Below are 18,405 nucleotides of genomic sequence, written 5' to 3'. Positions count from 1 at the left end.
GCTGTGGGGATGTTTTTCATCAGCAGAAACTGGCTAACTGGTCAGAATCGTAGGAATGATGGATGGCACTAAATACAGGGCAATTCTTGAGGGAAACCTGTTTCAGTCTTCCAGAGATTTGAGACTGGGATGGAGGTTCACCTTCCAGCAGGACAATGACCCTAAGCATACTACTAAAGCAACACTCGAGTGGTTTAAGGGGATACATTTACATGTGTTGCAATGGCCTAGTAAAAAGCCCAGACCTCAATCCAATAGAGAATCTGTGGTATGACAAAGATTGTTGTACACCAGCAGAACCCATCCATCTTGAGGCAGTTTTGCCTTGAAGAATGGGCAAAGCTCCCAGTGGCTAAATGTGCCAAGCTTATAGAAACACACCCCAAGTGACTTGCAAATGTAACTGCTGCAAAAGGTGGCTCTACAAAGTATTCACTTGGGGGGTGAATAGATATGCATGCTCAAGTTCTGTTTTTTTGTCTTGTTTCTTGTTCGTGTCACCATAAAAAATATTTTGCATCTTCAAAGTGGTAAGTATGTTGAGTAAATCAAATGATACAAACCCCCAAATAATCCATTTTAATTACAGGTTGTAAGGCAACAAAATAGGAAAAATGCCAAGGGGGGGTGAATACTTTCGCAAATCACTGTACGTGTTCATGAGAGTCTCACTTTTACACAGAGGGGTCATAATTAGTGTGTAGCCCAAACTGTTCAGACGCTACAGACAGAAGTTGGCAGATCGACTGTACTGACATCAGACGAGTCCCAAGACGGTTGTGGAGGTCATAGAGAAAAACAGATCTCTCTAGCTTAAACTAGATTAGGGCTCCCGAGTGGTGCAGCGGTTTAAGGCACTGCATCTCAGTGCATGAAGTGTCACTACAGTCCCTGGTTCGAATTCAGGCTGTATCACATCCGGCCATGATTGGGAGTTCCATAGGGCGGCACACAATTGGTCCAGGTTTGGCCGGGGTAGGCAGTCATTGTAAATAAGAATTTGTTCTTTAACTGGCTTACCTAGTTAAATTTTTAAAAATAGATAATTAAACTAACTGATTTTAATGGGGATTTTTCAAATATGCTAATTAGATTTCCATGGGGGCGTGGACATCGACCTTAGGGGGTCAGCCAATGACCACTGACAAGCATTCCAGGCCTGCGCTGCCTATCACCACCATGTCCCTTTATCCCAATTCTAATCAAACAGGTTGGACAATAGAGAGTTGTATGGTAAGAGAGAGAGAGAGAGAAAGAGAGAGAAGCATTCCTTAGAAGACAAAGACCACCACTCCACTCCCCTCTGCTTTCTATCAGACCAGAGCTATGACCCTCCCCCTCCCCTTCCACACACACCACAGTGCAAGCCCATGGGTTTCAGCCCACCCAGGCCTTTCAAACAGACATCAGGCTTCTACTTCAATAAACAATGTGGGCCACCACCATAGACTTCCCATCTAAACTTCTCTACCTAGTCCCACTGGACTAACCTAGCACAAATCACTGCCTCCACACGTCCTTCCCACTCTACCTGCTCTTCCCTCTCATAACAACATTTGGGTAGGCTAATGTTCCTGGGTCTAATCTCATAACAACATCTGGGTAGACTAATGTTCCTGGGTCTACTCTCAAAACAACATCTGGGTAGGCTAATGTTCCTGGGTCTACTCTCATAACAATATCTGGATAGGCTAATGTTCCTGGGTCTAATCTCATAACAACATTTGGGTAGGCTAATGTTCCTGGGTCTAATCTCATAACAACATCTGGGTAGACTAATGTTCCTGGGTCTACTCTCAAAACAACATCTGGGTAGGCTAATGTTCCTGGGTCTACTCTCATAACAATATCTGGATAGGCTAATGTTCCTGGGTCTAATCTCATAACAACATCTGGGTAGGCTAATGTTCCTGGGTCTAATCTCATAACAACATCTGGGTAGACTAATGTTCCTGGGTCTACTTCAAAACAACATCTGGGTGTTCTACTCTCAAACAATATCTGGATAGGCTAATGTTCCTGGGTCTACTCTCATAACAATATCTGGATAGGCTAATGTTCCTGGGTCTAATCTCATAACAACATCTGGGTAGGCTAATGTTCCTGGGTCTAATCTCATAACAACATCTGGGTAGACTAATGTTCCTGGGTCTACTCTCAAAACAACATCTGGGTAGACTAATGTTCCTGGGTCGACTCTCATAACATCTGAGTAGACTAATGTTCCTGGGTCTACTCTCATAACAATATCTGGATAGGCTAATGCTCCTGGGTCTACTCTCAAAACAACATCTGGGTAGACTAATGTTCCTGGGTCGACTCTCATAACATCTGAGTAGACTAATATTCCTGGGTCTACTCTCATAACAACATCTGGGTAGACTAATGTTCCTGGGTCGACTCTCATGGCTGCAGTCTATCACCCTATTAGGAGACACCTCTGTATTCCTGCATTATCATCTAATATTATAGTAATATAGTAATGATAGGGAATTGGTTATTTTTAAATGCGCCCAATTACTTATTAGTAGTTATTAATTTATTCATATTTGAATAGTGGATGACTATTTAGCTCCGTGCTATGATTTAGAAAGATATATGAGTTGTGAGGCAGGAGGACTGCTGTGGTGTTTCTGGCTGAATATCAGTCATCATTCCAATATTGTTCTTGTCCGAGACAAACAGACAACCGGACAAACGGACAAGCGTTACCGTGGAGCCAAGAATATTTATCATCCATCATTCCACTCACCGTGAGGACGATACTCGACGTTGAGTCTGAGTCCAAGTCCTCAGTCTGGGAGGTGTTTCCAGGTGGAGACGAATGCTGTGGGGATGAGTGAGTAGGGTACGGTAGTGATGCTGTTCCACGCGTCCAGTGTTGGATCGTAACAGTCCAGAGTCTTACACCGCTGAGTGCCAAAGTAGCCTCCCACCACGTACAGTTTGTTACCTGATGCCACTGCATGGCAGCTCATCCTCTTGGCTGTCACATCTGCTACTTTAGTCCATTGGTAACTGTCACTGTTGAACTTATAGGCAGAGCACGCCGAGAACTCTGTGTCGCCACCCATCACAAAGATCTGGTTGTTGAGGACGGCGGCGGCCGTGTATCGCCAGGGCTGTGGGCAGGAGGCGGGGACAGACCACCTATTCTCCTGCGGGTCGTAGAGCTGCACCTTGGGTAATTTGTCGTGGGTGACGCTGGTTCCTCCAAAGGCGAAGAGTTTGAGTTTGACACTGACCACCGCCGCGTTGCTCACACCCTCCCTCAGCGGCGCCACCATGCACCACTTGTTGGCAACCGGGTCGTACTTCTCGACCTGTTTGAGTGACCCAGAGGGCGAGGCGGGGAGACAGCCTGTACCCGCTGTGTGTCCTCCAACCACGTAGAGGCAGTTTTTGAGCTCGGCCGATCCGTGGCCGAAGCGGGCGATGATCATAGGCGCTGCCTTGGACCATTCCTCGCGGGACGTATCGTAGACCCACACGTCTTTGGACACGCCGTTCTCTGAGCCCCTCCCGCCGGTAACATAGACCTTACAGCTGATGGCGCAAGCGCTGAACTCCTTCCTGGGGCTGGGGATGTCGGCCTTGGGTATGATCTCCTTGGCCTTCTGGTCTACCAGGTACAGCTTGTCACACATGAAGGTCTGTCCTCCCAAGAGGAACAGGGCGTGGCTGGTCTTCCTGGGCCTTGCCAGGGGGCTGTTGACCACACCATCGTTCTGGAGGATCCTGAGTTTATAGCGTATGGCCTCGTCCACCAGCTCCTTGCTCTTCGTCTGGGCATTGATTAGCTCCTCTGTGGACACGTTCTCCATGAGGAAGATGGTGGGGAGGAGGGCCAGGCGGACCGTCCTCAGCAGCTCGGGGAGGTGGCAGTGCCTCCTCTCCAGGTCATAGTTGACCCAGTTGAGGGCGGCCTCGTAGACCAGCCTCTCGTCCTCCGTCTCTAACTCTTCATGGGACAGCAGCGTCACCACCATGTCCTTGGGCAGCTGAAGGAAGTCCTCCGTCTTGCAGATGGTGGGGAAGTTGCTGAGGCACATGCCCCAGGAGAGCTCGGACAGCTTGGTGCACTGGTGGGCGTCGGACAGCAGCAGCATGCCCAGGCAATTGGACGTAGCCAAGTTCCACTCCAGAAACTCAGCGCAGGCGTCCCGGATGTCCTGGAACTCCAGCATGTCTCCGGCCTCCAGGAGGGACTCTGCATTCTCCTCGTTGATCACCACCCGGGAGGTGTAGGCATAGTCTAGTAAGAGCTCCAGGACCTCTGGGTGGATGGAGTCCCTGAAGTCCACCTCGCTGGCCTGGCTCTCCCGGAGACCTCCGCTGAACATGGCCTGGAACAAAGAGAGTGGGACACCAAGAGTTAGCTTGTTAGCAGTAGCATTGTTCGCGTTGGTATGGCGGCAAACGTGTCATATTTTTCTATTGGAGATGATCACAGTGATTGATAATCATGTTGCAAGGTGATTTGTACAGATGTGTATCTTAACTTGATCATTCTGTTGTCGATGCAGGAAATTCAAATGAGCCTTGTGAATAACATACATTCACTGAAAAGCCTTTCTTTCACTAGAGCTCACACCTAAACTATAGCCTACTGTAGCCTATCAAAATGAATTTCCTGTTAGAAATTACCACTTATTTGTTTTATTCATTAAATCCTCCTCCTGCAGGATTATTTTACTCCTGCGATGAAATTGGTCAAATTAAGATCCTACATCTGTACATCAGTCAGTCAGCAGTCGTCTGCAAAATCGCCTGCGACGTTGAACAAAGCCCAGTGTCTTTACCTGGAAGTAGCGACTGCATGCAGCCAGCACAGCACGGTGGCAGGGGAAGGAGCGTCTCCCAGCGTGGAGGAGGACATCGGTGAAGAGCTGCTGCTGCCGGAGCGCGTTGAGGTGCGTAAGGACGCTGTCCGCGTACGATGACTTGTGAAACAGGAAGCTGTTCATGGACGCTGAGCTGAGGCAGGATTTGCGGTTCTCATGCGTGCAGACGGACATTTTCATTGGATCCTTCGAGATGAGGGAGGGAGAAGAAGAACGAGTCAAACATAAATGAGACTGATATCTAGTCCTTAACGGCAATACTAAAAGCTGCATGAACTACCTGCACTGAAATGCCTCTACACTGTTATTTTAATCTTTGTTGCACAACTCTGATCTTGAGTGCTTAGACAGATTAAATGTTATTACCTGCTTTTAACACAGAAGACCAATAGCTCATACGCTAGGTCAGTGGTTCACAACCTTTCTTGGTTACTGTACCAGCAAGTAGGTTTTTCTCTGCCCAGACTACCCTTGAAGCAACCCCCTCATGTGCATTTTACAAGTCTCATAACGCTATGGTCTCGTAAGCATTCTCAAACAGGGAAGGGGATAGATACCTAGTCAGTTGCACAACTGAATGCATTCAACCATTTAACATTTAGCATTTAACCCCTCTGAACCAGAGAGGTGCAGGAGAACAGTTGTTGTTGGGCAATAACTGCCTTGCTCAAGGGCAGAAAGGAGACATTTTTTTTCCCACTGTGCAGGGATTCAAACCAGCAACTTTATGGTTACTAGCACAAGAGCTTTAACAGCTAGGCTACTCGTGGATAGGCGAAGTACCCCCAGGGATGCTAGTACTGCTGGTTGAGAACCACTGCAGTAGGCTAAATGCACTCACACACACAATGGAAAATCTTTATTGTCAGCTCCTGTCTTGAATGCATTAGTAAGCCTTCTCTGCCAGAGACAATGGCATCTTGACTTTGAGTGATGTCATACAAGCCAAACTCCTGACGTTTTTTTCTCTAAAAAACATACAGCCTTCCTAAATTACAAACAGCTGTGTGCCTCTGAGGCAACTCCAACTCCCCAACTCTGTCTGTTAGCTGTTGACTGTATCCCAATGGCTTGATTGTTTTCAGACTTGATTTTGTGCTGAATTACTCCAAAATAGCTTTATAAGCCATATTAGTGGAATCAACATGTGAAGAACAAACTAGCTGTAGGGAGAGGACAAGGTTTCAGCCAAACTCTTAAAGCCATTAACCAGCAGCTAAGACTTATGTCCAATGACAGATTGATTAGACTACACATACCCTGGGGATAGATAACTAGACAATGCATCTTCTGTATTTGCCAGTTACCACATTATGGAGAGAACTGTAATCAGCCTAATATTCACATTACTAGGACCACGGAAGTTACTAGGCTATATCAGTGTAATCCATATGCTTTCCAGGCAATGGTATGGTCTCATACAAGTTGAAGCTCAAGGCTGTTTTGACCACAGAGATCCTATGAATCAGCTCTATATGTAATGCTATGGTGTTGACAACACGATGTAGGTCTTTTAAAAAGTTATTACAACTGTTATTAAAGTGTCATTATGTGTAATCGTCTCTGAATCTCCAGTCGCAGCCTTAATGTAGCTGTGGTATGAAAGACGTGGTGTGGGAAAATACTACCCTCACACAACAACACCGAACTGTAGTAATTCGCCCTCAAAACTGGAGTGCTTTGAAATGTACAGTATATCATATATTACAACAACAAAAAATGAAATGCATCACACCAACAAGTGGTTGTAGCCCCCTGAATTTCTAACCATAATATCTTATTTTCACAATACTGATCACTGCAGATCTTCAGATGATAATAGTAGATGGACATTTACCTCTGACTGACTAAGAGCATGACACTCCGGTCCAGTGAGAACCACGATGCTCTCGAGACCGATATTTTCCTCTCTTGAAAAAGATAGAAAGTTGCACTGCTACACTCCAAAAAGAGCGTAATCTGCCGCTTCCCTACTGTAGTCTCTCTCGATGCGTGATCTCGTTCATTGAAACGAATGAGATATTAGTTTTCTTCTGTTATAATACACATTATGAGATCTGAAATGCAAGTTAAGAGGAATGTCGCCAGTCTTGTGTTAGAATGTCTTTCGCTTTGACTCAGCGAGAGGTAAGAGCTCTGGAAAGAAAGGAGATGGTTTTAAAGCGTGATGTGGGAGGGGCAATGTTCAAGAAAGAGGGTGGCGTATGCAAACTAGTAGTGCTTTTTAAATGTGGTCCCTCACTAACCCGTACTTCCTTGCTGATCCTGAAGGGTTACAGGGTGTGCAGTCTTTGGTTCCACATCTATGCTCTAAAACACCTGATTAAAATAACCATGAAGACTTTGATTAGCTGAGTCAGCTGTTTTAGTGCTGGGTTAGAACAAGGCCTGCATGCAATAGTTTTCCAAGACAAAATGTTGTTGCAAAGATAAAAGGCTTTGAAATCATTCACCACACATTATCTAGCTATACGACAAAAAGTATTATAATTTACCTTAAAATACCAATTGCTGTACTGATGCCCACCATTGACACTCATTGCTACGATGCCTACTCGTTGACTGTAGGCATAGCTTTCCGCTGTTTTGTTCAAGCACATCCATTAAATAGTGAATAGCACCACCTGTTGTTGGAAAGTAGTCTCAATCCCGGTATTCATTCAGTCAAGCAGTAATAAGAGATCCTTCCTGCGTCCACAGAAAACCTCTGGCAACACTTAATAATATATTTGATGAATAATCGTTAATACAATATTTATAAATTATTAATAAATGGGTATTTCATTATTTGTGAAGATTTATAAACATGTTTAATGTCTTATTAATTTATATTTTGAGGCTATATTGAAACGTTAATCCAAGCCTCTCATGTCTTCGTATTTATGGGAATGAAAACCCTCCATGACTCGTACTCTAAACCTGTCCCTCCTTGCTGACTCTCCTTGGGTTTTATGAAATGGGCATTAAATAAATTAATTATTATTATTATTTATTGAAATTATAGCATTTTAGCATTTCAATAGTTATGTGGCACGCAGGCATCACCAGTCTGTAAATTAATTGTCATAATTACTCTCCCAACAAAACCATTTTTGGCAAAGTCTCAAACAATACCCCCTTGATGTATCTCACCTCACAACTCTTCATAAAAGATTATTATTCAACAACAATTTAATTGAAAACTCCTGTCTGATTCACGCAGATTGTGCCCTAAATGACACCCTATTCCAGCCATCATCAACTAAATTCAGTCCCGGGACAAGTTTTTCTTGAGCGGATGGTCAGGGGGCCAGAACATAATTACACATCATTTGTAGACTGCAAATTGACCACAAGAAGCCCGAACATATATAATATTACACTAAAATATAATCACTTCAAACCTTGATTACATTTATATACGATCATATATATTTCATATTTATATATGTGGGAATACATTGGAACATATTTTTGTTTTTAGTATTTTATATCCAACAATTAAAAAATATATATATATATATTTATTTATTATTATTTATTTATTATTATTTATTTATTTTGGTGTGTAACTTGGTGGGCCACCAGTTGGGGAATTCCCTATTCCCTACATTGGGGTGGCAGGTAGCCGAGGGGTTAGAGTGTTGGATTAGTAACCGGAAGGTTGGAGGTCAAATCCCTGAGCTGACAAGGTAAAAAATATGTAATTCTGCCCCTGAACAAGGCAGTTAACCCACTGTTCCTAGGCTGTCATTGAAAATAAGAATTTGTTCTTAACTGACTTGCCTAGTTAAAAAAAAAAAGTAAACCCCCCCCAAAATAGTGTACTACTTTCAACCAGAGCCCTATTAGCCCTGGACACAGTGCAAGAGTACCATTTAACATTATGTTCTGATCAGTGAAGCATCCCTCTTTTGATGTGGCAACAGATTATGTATTGTGGTGAGTGTTTCTTTGATCCCTTGGTTTTTAAAGCAAAATGTTGTTCCACTTATAGCAGATGCTTTTATCCACAGTGAAGTACAGAGCAGGGTGCAGTGGGTGCATACATTATTTACATGTGATCCCTGCTGGAATTGAACCAACAACTCTTGAAAGAAGTGTTATGCAACAAACTCCACTTATGAGGGAACATTGTTTTTTTAAACTCCTATTTTATTGTGAAGATGTATCCACTGCTCCTACAGTTGAGCAGCAAAACACCTTTCCTGAGGGTTAGGGAGTAAAGGTGTATCAAGACTGCCCAAATGTGCCTAATTTGTTTATTCATAACTTTTCATGTTCAAAACTGTGCAATCTCCTCAAACAATAACATGGTATTCTTTCACTATATAAGCTACTGTAAATTGGACAGTGTCGTTAGATTAACAAGAATTTAAGCCTTCTGCCAAAATATCAGATGTCTACGTCCTGGGAAATGTTCTTGTTACTAACAACCTCATGCTAATCACATTAGCCTACGTTAGCTCACCAATCCCGAAGAAGTTTTAATTCTGCAGAAATCTGCCCTAAAGCATTCTCCACACCCATCGGATGTGGTGACCATAATATGGTAGCCATATGTAGGAAAACCAAAGTTCCAAAGGCTGGGCCTAATATAGTGTATAAGAGGTCATACAAGAGGTTTTGTAGTAATTCCTATGTTGAAGATGTAAATCATATTTGTTGGTCTGTTGCGTGTAATGGGGAGCAACCACACGCTGCACTTGACACATTTATGAAATGTCTTATCCCAGTTACTAATAAGCAATGCACCCATTAACACAATGACAATACAAACAGTTAAATCCCCTTGGATTGATGAGGAATTGAACAATTATATGGTTGAGAGGGATGAGGCTAAAGGAATGTTGGGCAAAAAGGTTCCGTCCTTCATTGAATCAGATGGCTCATTCATCACAAAACCCACTGATATTGTCAACTACTTTAATGTTTTTTTTTAAATGGCAAGGTTAGCAAAATTAGGCAGGACAACAATAAACTCTAAACCTACACATCCATTCATAACTCACCAAATTATGAAAGACAAGCATTATAATTCCGTAAAGTGAGTTTTGAAGAGGTGAAAAAAAAGTATTGTTGTCTATCAACAATGACAAGCCGCCTTGCTCTGAGAAAATGAATGGAAAAATATTGAGGATGATAGCGGACTATATTGCCACTCCTATTTGCCATCTCTTCAGTCTAAGCCTACAGGAAAGTGTGTGCCCTCAGGCCTGGAGGGAAGCAAAAGTCATGCCGCTACCCAAGATTAGCAAAGTACCCTTTACTGGCTCAAACTGCCGACCAATCAGCCTGCTACCATCCCTGAGTAAACGTTTAGACAAAATTGTGTTTGACCAGATACAATGCTATTTCACAGTAAACAAATTAACATCTGACTTGCAGATATGGGATATACACATTTTTAAATAAATTATAATCATAGTGTATTTATTGTCCTATCACAATGGAACGGTCCCCAACCCTATAACCTAGACACCCACCTGAGTGACCCTTACACTAAGGAGAAGTCCTTATCTGTTTTTATGGGCCAACTGTAAGTAGTCTTTACTCGCCAAATCAGAAAATTGAATGTGATCAGAGACCTACTAGAGCAGCACCGCCCCCTCAAGGTTCTGAGCCTGCTTGGCAGGGTCTGACTGCACAGAGATGCTTGGGAATATTTTCACCTTTATTTAACCAGGTAGGCAAGTTGAGAACAAGTTCTCATTTACAATTGCGACCTGGCCAAGATAAAGCAAAGCAGTTCGACAGATACAACGACACAGAGTTACACATGGAGTAAAACAAACATACAGTCAATAATACAGTATAAACAAGTCTATACACAATGTGAGCAAATTAGGTGAGAAGGGAGGTAAAGGCAAAAAAGGCCATGGTGGCAAAGTAAATAAAATATAGCAAGTAAAACACTGGAATGGTAGTTTTGCAATGGAAGAATGTGCAATGTAGAAATAAAAATAATGGGGTGCAAAGGAGCAAAATAAATAAATTAATTAAATACAGTTGGGAAAGAGGTAGTTGTTTGGGCTAAATTATAGGTGGGCTATGTACAGGTGCAGTAATCTGTAAGATGCTCTGACAGTTGGTGCTTAAAGCTAGTGAGGGAGATAAGTGTTTCCAGTTTCAGAGATTTTTGTAGTTCGTTCCAGTCATAGGCAGCAGAGAACTGGAAGGAGAGGCGGCCAAAGAAAGAATTGGTTTTGGGGGTGACTAGAGAGATATACCTGCTGGAGCGTGTGCTACAGGTGGGAGATGCTATGGTGACCAGCGAGCTGAGATAAGGGGGACTTTACCTAGCAGGGTCTTGTAGATGACATGGAGCCAGTGGGTTTGGCGACGAGTATGAAGCGAGGGCCAGCCAACGAGAGCGTACAGGTCGCAATGGTGGGTAGTATATGGGGCTTTGGTGACAAAACGGATTGCACTGTGATAGACTGCATCCAATTTGTTGAGTAGGGTATTGGAGGCTATTTTGTAAATGACATCGCCAAAGTCGAGGATTGGTAGGATGGTCAGTTTTACAAGGGTTTGTTTGGCAGCATGAGTGAAGGATGCTTTGTTGCGAAATAGGAAGCCAATTCTAGATTTAACTTTGGATTGGAGATGTTTGATGTGGGTCTGGAAGGAGAGTTTACAGTCTAACCAGACACCTAAGTATTTGTAGTTGTCCACGTATTCTAAGTCAGAGCCGTCCAGAGTAGTGATGTTGGACAGGCGGGTAGGTGCAGGTAGCGATCGGTTGAAGAGCATGCATTTAGTTTTACTTGTATTTAAGAGCAATTGGAGGCCACGGAAGGAGAGTTGTATGGCATTGAAGCTTGCCTGGAGGGTTGTTAACACAGTGTCCAAAGAAGGGCCGGAAGTATACAGAATGGTGTTGTCTGCGTAGAGGTGGATCAGGGACTCGCCAGCAGCAAGAGCGACCTCATTGATGTATACAGAGAAGAGAGTCGGTCCAAGAATTGAACCCTGTGGCACCCCCATAGAGACTGCCAGAGGTCCGGACAGCAGACCCTCCGATTTGACACACTGAACTCTATCAGATAAGTAGTTGGTGAACCAGGCGAGGCAATCATTTGAGAAAACCAAGGCTGTCGAGTCCGCCGATGAGGATGTGGTGGTTGACAGAGTCGAAAGCCTTGGCCAGATCAATGAATACGGCTGCACAGTAATGTTTCTTATCAATGGCGGTTAAGAAATCATTTAGGACCTTGAGCGTGGCTGAGGTGCACCCATGACCAGCTCTGAAACCAGATTGCATAGCAGAGAAGGTATGGTGAGATTCGAAATGGTCGGTAATCTGTTTGTTGACTTGGCTTTCGAAGACCTTAGAAAGGCATGGTAGGATAGATATAGGTCTGTAGCAGTTTGGGTCAAGAGTGTCCCCCCCTTTGAAGAGGGGGATGACCGCAGCTGCTTTCCAATCTTTGGGAATCTCAGACGACACGAAAGAGAGGTTGAACAGGCTAGTAATAGGGGTGGCAACAATTTCGGCAGATAATTTTAGAAAGAAAGGGTCCAGATTGTCTAGCCCGGCTGATTTGTAGGGGTCCAGATTTTTCAGCTCTTTCAGAACATCAGCTGAATGGATTTGGGAGAAGGAGAAATGGGGAAGGCTTGGGCGAGTTGCTGTTGGGGATGCAGTGCTGTTGACCGGGGTAGGAGTAGCCAGGTGGAAAGCATGGCCAGCCGTAGGAAAATGCTTATTGAAATTCTCAATTATGGTGGATTTATCAGTGGTGACAGTGTTTCCTATCTTCAGTGCAGTGGGCAGCTGGGAGGAGGTGTTCTTATTCTCCATGGACTTTACAGTGTCCCAGAACTTTTTTGAGTTAGTGTTGCAGGAAGCAAATTTCTGCTTGAAAAAGCTAGCCTTGGCTTTTCTAACTGCCTGTGTATAACGGTTTCTAGCTTCCCTGAACAGCTGCATATCACGGGGCTGTTCGATGCTAATGCAGAACGCCATAGGATGTTTTTGTGTTGGTTAAAGGCAGTCAGGTCTGGGAGAACCAAGGGCTATATCTGTTCCTGGTTCTTTCTTGAATGGAGCATGTTTATTTAAGATGGTTAGGAAGGCATTTTTTAAAAATATCCAGGCATCCTCTACTGACGGGATGAGATCAATATCCTTCCAGGATACCCCGGCCAGGTCGATTAGAAAGGCCTGCTCGCTGAAGTGTTTCAGGGAGCGTTTTACAGTGATGAGTGGAGGTCGTTTGACCGCTGACCCATTACGGATGCAGGCAATGAGGCAGTGATCGCTGAGATCTTGGTTGAAGACAGCAGAGGTATATGTAGAGGGGAAGTTGGTTAGGATGATATCTATGAGGGTGCCCGTGTTTAAGGCTTTGGGGGGGTACCTGGTAGGTTCATTGATAATTTGAGTGAGATTGAGGGCATCAAGTTTAGATTGTAGGATGGCTGGGGTGTTAAGCATGTTCCAGTTTAGGTCGCCTAGCAGCACGAGCTCTGAAGATAGATGGGGGCAATCAGTTCACATATGGTGTCCAGAGCACAGCTGGGGGCAGAGGGTGGTCTATAGCAGGCGGCAACGGTGAGAGACTTGTTTTTAGAGAGGTGGATTTTTAAAAGTAGAAGTTCAAATTGTTTGGGTACAGACCTGGATAGTAGGACAGAACTCTGCAGGCTATCTTTGCAGTAGATTGCAACACCGCCCCCTTGTCTGAAAATGTTGTAATTTGGAATTAAAATTTCAGAATTTTTGGTGGTCTTCCTAAGCCAGGATTCAGACACAGCTAGAACATCCGGGTTGGCAGAGTGTGCTAAAGCAGTGAATAGAACAAACTTAGGGAGGAGGCTTCTAATGTTAACATGCATGAAACCAAGACTATTACGGTTACAGAAGTCATCAAAAGAGAGCGCCTGGGGAATAGGAGTGGAGCTAGGCACTGCAGGGCCTGGATTCACCTCTACATCGCCAGAGGAACATAGGAGGAGAAGAATAAGGGTACGGCTAAAAGCAATACGAATTGGTCGTCTAGAATGTCTGGAACAGAGAGTAAAAGGAGGTTTCTGGGGGCGATAAAATAGCATCAAGGTATAATGTACAGACAAAGGTATGGTAGGATGTGAATACAGTGGAGGTAAACCTAGGTATTGAGTGATGAAGAGAGAAATATTGTCTCTAGAAACATAATTGAAACCAGGAGATGTCATTGCATGTGTGGGTGGTGGAACTAATAAATTGGATAAGGTATAGTGAGCAGGACTAGAGGCTCTACAGTGAAATAAGCCAATAAACACTATCCAGAACAGCAATGGACAAGACATATTGACATTAAGGAGAGGCATCCTTAGTCGAGTGATCAAAAGAGTCCAGTGAGTGGAGTGGAAGGTTTGGGGGTCACAGCGATTTAGACAGCGAGCCAGGACATCGGTAGCAAGCTAGCATAGGATGGAGGTCTGTTGTTAGCCACCTCTTGCGTTCCGTCAGTAGATTAGTGGGGTTCCGTGTGGTAGAGGGGATTAGTCCAAATCACACAACAACAAAAATAAAATAAAAACAATATATATAGTTATAGAGGCCCAAGAAGAAACATAATAATAATAAAAATAAATAAATTGTCCGAATTGTCTATTCTGAGAGCAGCCGGTAAGACAGCTAACGGTTAGCAGGCCGCAGATGGGCGTTCAGGTAACGTCGCGACGGAGGAGCCAGCCGGATCTCCTTCGGGTAGATAACGTCAGCAGTCCAGTTGTGAAGGCCCGGTGGGGCTCCGCGTAGGCAGTAAAACGGGTCCGGATAGGTGAGTGCAGCCCAGGAGTGATTGACGGAGCTCAGGAGTGATTGACGGAGCTCAGAGGTGATTGACGGAGCTGGCTAGCTCCGGAGTAATTGATGTTTGCTCCGGAATCGACGAGAGCAGATACACACGGATAGCAGCTAGCTAGCTGTGAGATCCGGGAATGAATGTCCAGAGAGCAGTTGAAATCCAAGGACATGGAGAGAAAAATTGGTCCGGTCGAGCCGCGCTGCGCCGTACAAAACTGGCGATAGATTTTCGAGCTAAAGGATAGCTGATGACCACAAACCGTGGTTAGCTGAATACTAACGATTTGCCAGTAAAGAAGCTAACTAGCTTCTGAACTAGCTTCTGATTAGCTTCTAGCTAGCTCCTGGCTAGCTTCTGGTTAGTTTCTGGCTAGCTTCTTGGAGTTTCTGGCTAGCTTCTGGCTAGCTTCTTGGAGGATTGCAGATTTGAGGTAAATAATACTTATTTATAAATATAAATTGGTGAGGCGGGTTGCAGGAGAGTGTTTTGAAGATGAGTTGATGGAAAATAAAAATAAAATGTATGTGAAAAAAAGTTGTAAATATATATATATACAGGACACGACAAGACGAGGACAAAAGACGTCTGAACTGCTATGCCATCTATGGTCACAACGGGGGGCCAGCGTGTGTGTGTTTCAGGGGAAGGGGATGTAACTGATCTCCGTCACCTAGGACTTGACCATGGTTAATCAAATCTCCCATTTTTTGCCAGGTTCTGCTCAATTTTGCTTCTCAAACAGCTAGAACTGTATGTGCATTAGTAAATCAAGCCCTTTCTTGAGTTGGACTCTGGGATGGAACAACTGTTGAGCAACTGAGTTTATGGTTGTTTGTGGGGGAAAGTGGTTGTGTGCGTATGTGTGTATGTATTGAATTTCATTGCTGCTAGGAGTACAACTGTTGCTAGGGAGTATAACTGTTGCTAGGGAGTACAACTGTTGCTAGGGAGTACAACTGTTGCTAGGGAGTAAAGATGTTAGGGACAATATAGGATGAATCACAATAATTGTTTGCAAAAATAATAATTGCTTGCCAAAAACATCATTTTTGTAATGACAATCATGGTTAGAGGTAACAATCCTGCCTACATTTTCACGAATATTATTTGTTAAATAGGGAAATTAAAATAAGCAGGATTTTTAATATATATTTATTTTTTAATACCTATATATAATACAAATCGAGGTGAGGGCAATGGAAATGCTTTTGGTGGTTGATCTACTTCTGTTCTGTGGGTGGCACTGTGTGCTCTTTTCAAAGGATGGGTCCCGGTCTCTTGGGGGCCCTGGGATACGGGGGGACAGGGGTGGTCTGCTGGTCCCTGGGTTGACAAACCAAATTGGGATGGGGATAGGTTTTAGTGGGTGGAATACTGGGGTACAATTGGAGGTTTACTTAGTACCAATGCAAATATCATGGTACAGCTATATGGACACTCAGTCACTATTGTACTTTTTAAATGGTCAGTTTACAAACATATATTATGATAAATAGATTTGAAGCTTGTATCTCATTATTGTAAATGGTGAAATAAATATAGCCAGTTATAATTGTAATGGCTTAGCAGATAATAAGAAAAGACGATCAGTATTTACCTGTCTAAAAGAGAAGGAATATCTATTGTTAACAGGAAACTGATTCAACAAATGTTGTGTGGAAAAAGGACTGGGGGGGTATATTCAGATAGATTTCTTCCATCGGCAAAGAAACTCAAAAGTTGTGTGGAAAAAGGACTGGGGGGGGTATATTTCTTCCATGGGCAAAGAAACTCAAAAGGGGTGATGATATTGATTAACAGTAGTTTTGATCCGAATGTGCAAATTGTCCAGGCAGATCCTCAAGGTAGATGGATGATTTTAAATATGTTATTGGATCATAAACTGATATGGCTCATTAAAAATAATGATGATCGGCGCTTCTTTAAAAATATATATAATAATTTAGCAACCTTACAAGCAATACAAGACTCAATTATCATGGTGGGAGATTATAATATATAATACGGTTTTAATACCTCTATGGACCGTAAAGGACATCACACCACAAACTATCACCCTGATGCACTTAAGGAAACCACGAATGTCATGGATATATTGGAACTGTCACACCCTGATCTGTTTCACCTGTCTTTGTGCTTGTCTCCACCCCCCCTCCAGGTGTCGACAGGCCTGCCCTTGACCTGTCGTTTTGCCTGCCCCCTGTTCTAGCAACTAACCTCTGTTACTTCAACACTGTCTGCATCTGGGTCTTCTCCTGAAACGTGATAGGAACTAATGAATGTATGGACGGCTTAAATATCCTGACCTAGTGATATATACACGGCGGAGACTCAATCAAGCTAGTCTTCTTGATGACTTTCTTATGTCATTCTCTCTGGCACCAAAAGTTTAAAAAGTGTTGATAGGGGACAGAATGCAGTCAGACCATCACATAATTGGCATATATATTAGTCTCACAGAATTTCCACGTGGGCGCATATATTGGAAATTGAATCAAAGCCGATTGGAGGATAACTTGTTTATAACTAGGACAGAATAATTTATAACTGACTTTTCTGACATAACTTAGGTACTGCAGGTACCTGCTTTTAAATGTGCCTTTAGAGGCCATGCAATTCAGTACTAATCTCTAAAGCAAAAGCAATTTAGATCAAAAGAGTCCATATTAAGAAAGGAGATAGATAGATAGATAGATAGATAGATAGATAGATAGATAGATAGATAGATAGATAGATAGATAGAAGTCACGGTCGTCCTCCTCTTCATCTGGAGAGGCGAGAAGGATCGGAGGACCAATATGCAGCGTGATATGTGTTCATGTTGAATGTTTAATTAAAGAAAGAACTGAACACCGAAACACTATACAAAAACAGTAAACAAAATAACAACCGTGAAGCTAATGCGAGCTGCGCTGAAACAAGCCATCAACATAGACAATCACACACAAACAAACAGTGCAACCCAGGCTACCTAAGTATGATTCTCAATCAGAGACAACTAATGACACCTGCCTCTGATTGAGAACCATACTAGGCCGAAACATAGAAATACCCAAATCATAGAAAAACAAACATAGACTGCCCACCCAACTCACGCCCTGACCATACTAAATAAATACAAAACAAAGGAAATAAAGGTCAGAACGTGACAGATAGATAGATAGATAGATAGATAGATAGATAGATAGATAGATAGATAGATAGATCGCAATAGAAACTGTGCCATAGAGGTTCAGAATAAGTTACAGGAAAAACAAAAGAAATTGAGGAACTTATTCAAGAAAGATCAAGTGTAATATATTATAAAATAAAGCAAACTGGATGGAATATGGGGGAAAATGCACCAAATCCTATTTTAATCTTCAACATTGAAATGCTACCATTTTTTTTACTGAAACTTGATGCAAATGACTGTCACTCATGATTCACCAAACAATATTTTGAAAGAGGAAGTAAAGTACTTTAAGAATATGTTTTCATTTCAGTCTCCTCCATCTCCACTAACCAAAGCTAATTGTTTAGATGTATTTTCTATCAACAATGTAAAATTAACAGCTGTACAGATAGACTTGTGTGAAGACCAAAATACAGAAGAGGAACTTCTTGATGAAATTAAAGCCTTTAAGTCTGGGAAAACTCCAGGGCTGGATGACATACCAGTGGAGGTACAGCAAACCTTTTTGATATACTCAGAGGACCGTTATTAGCATGTTTTCACCACTCCTATATAAACTGTAGATTATCAGACACTCAACAAGGTCTGATTTCATTATTACTGAAAC

At 43.0% G+C, this 18,405-nt stretch overlaps 1 protein-coding gene across 4 annotated transcripts in view; it reads right to left on the bottom strand.

Moving 5' to 3' along the window:
- LOC118358589 (ectoderm-neural cortex protein 1-like) overlaps positions 1–18,405 on the bottom strand; it is a 90,996-nt gene that overhangs the window by 9,372 nt on the left and 63,219 nt on the right. For 2 of the 4 annotated variants that reach the window (XM_052479388.1, XM_052479389.1), the window contains 2 exons: positions 4,803–5,030; positions 2,753–4,346 (listed from right to left, as the gene is read on the bottom strand). In XM_052479388.1, coding sequence (XP_052335348.1) covers positions 2,793–4,346; positions 4,803–5,030 — 1,782 coding nt within the window. In that variant the 3' untranslated portion in view covers positions 2,753–2,792. Of the gene's footprint in view, positions 1–2,752; positions 4,347–4,802; positions 5,031–6,681; positions 7,008–7,339; positions 7,465–18,405 lie in introns of those variants that run through there. The other 2 variants (XM_035736558.2, XM_035736559.2) reach the window with 2 other exon arrangements.

The sequence above is a fragment of the Oncorhynchus keta genome, chromosome 25 (genome assembly GCF_023373465.1).
Source record: "Oncorhynchus keta strain PuntledgeMale-10-30-2019 chromosome 25, Oket_V2, whole genome shotgun sequence".
NCBI classification, from domain to species: Eukaryota; Metazoa; Chordata; class Actinopteri; order Salmoniformes; family Salmonidae; genus Oncorhynchus; species Oncorhynchus keta.
Note: the sequence above shows the minus strand (reverse complement) of the source record. Positions and strands in the feature narration are given on the sequence as shown.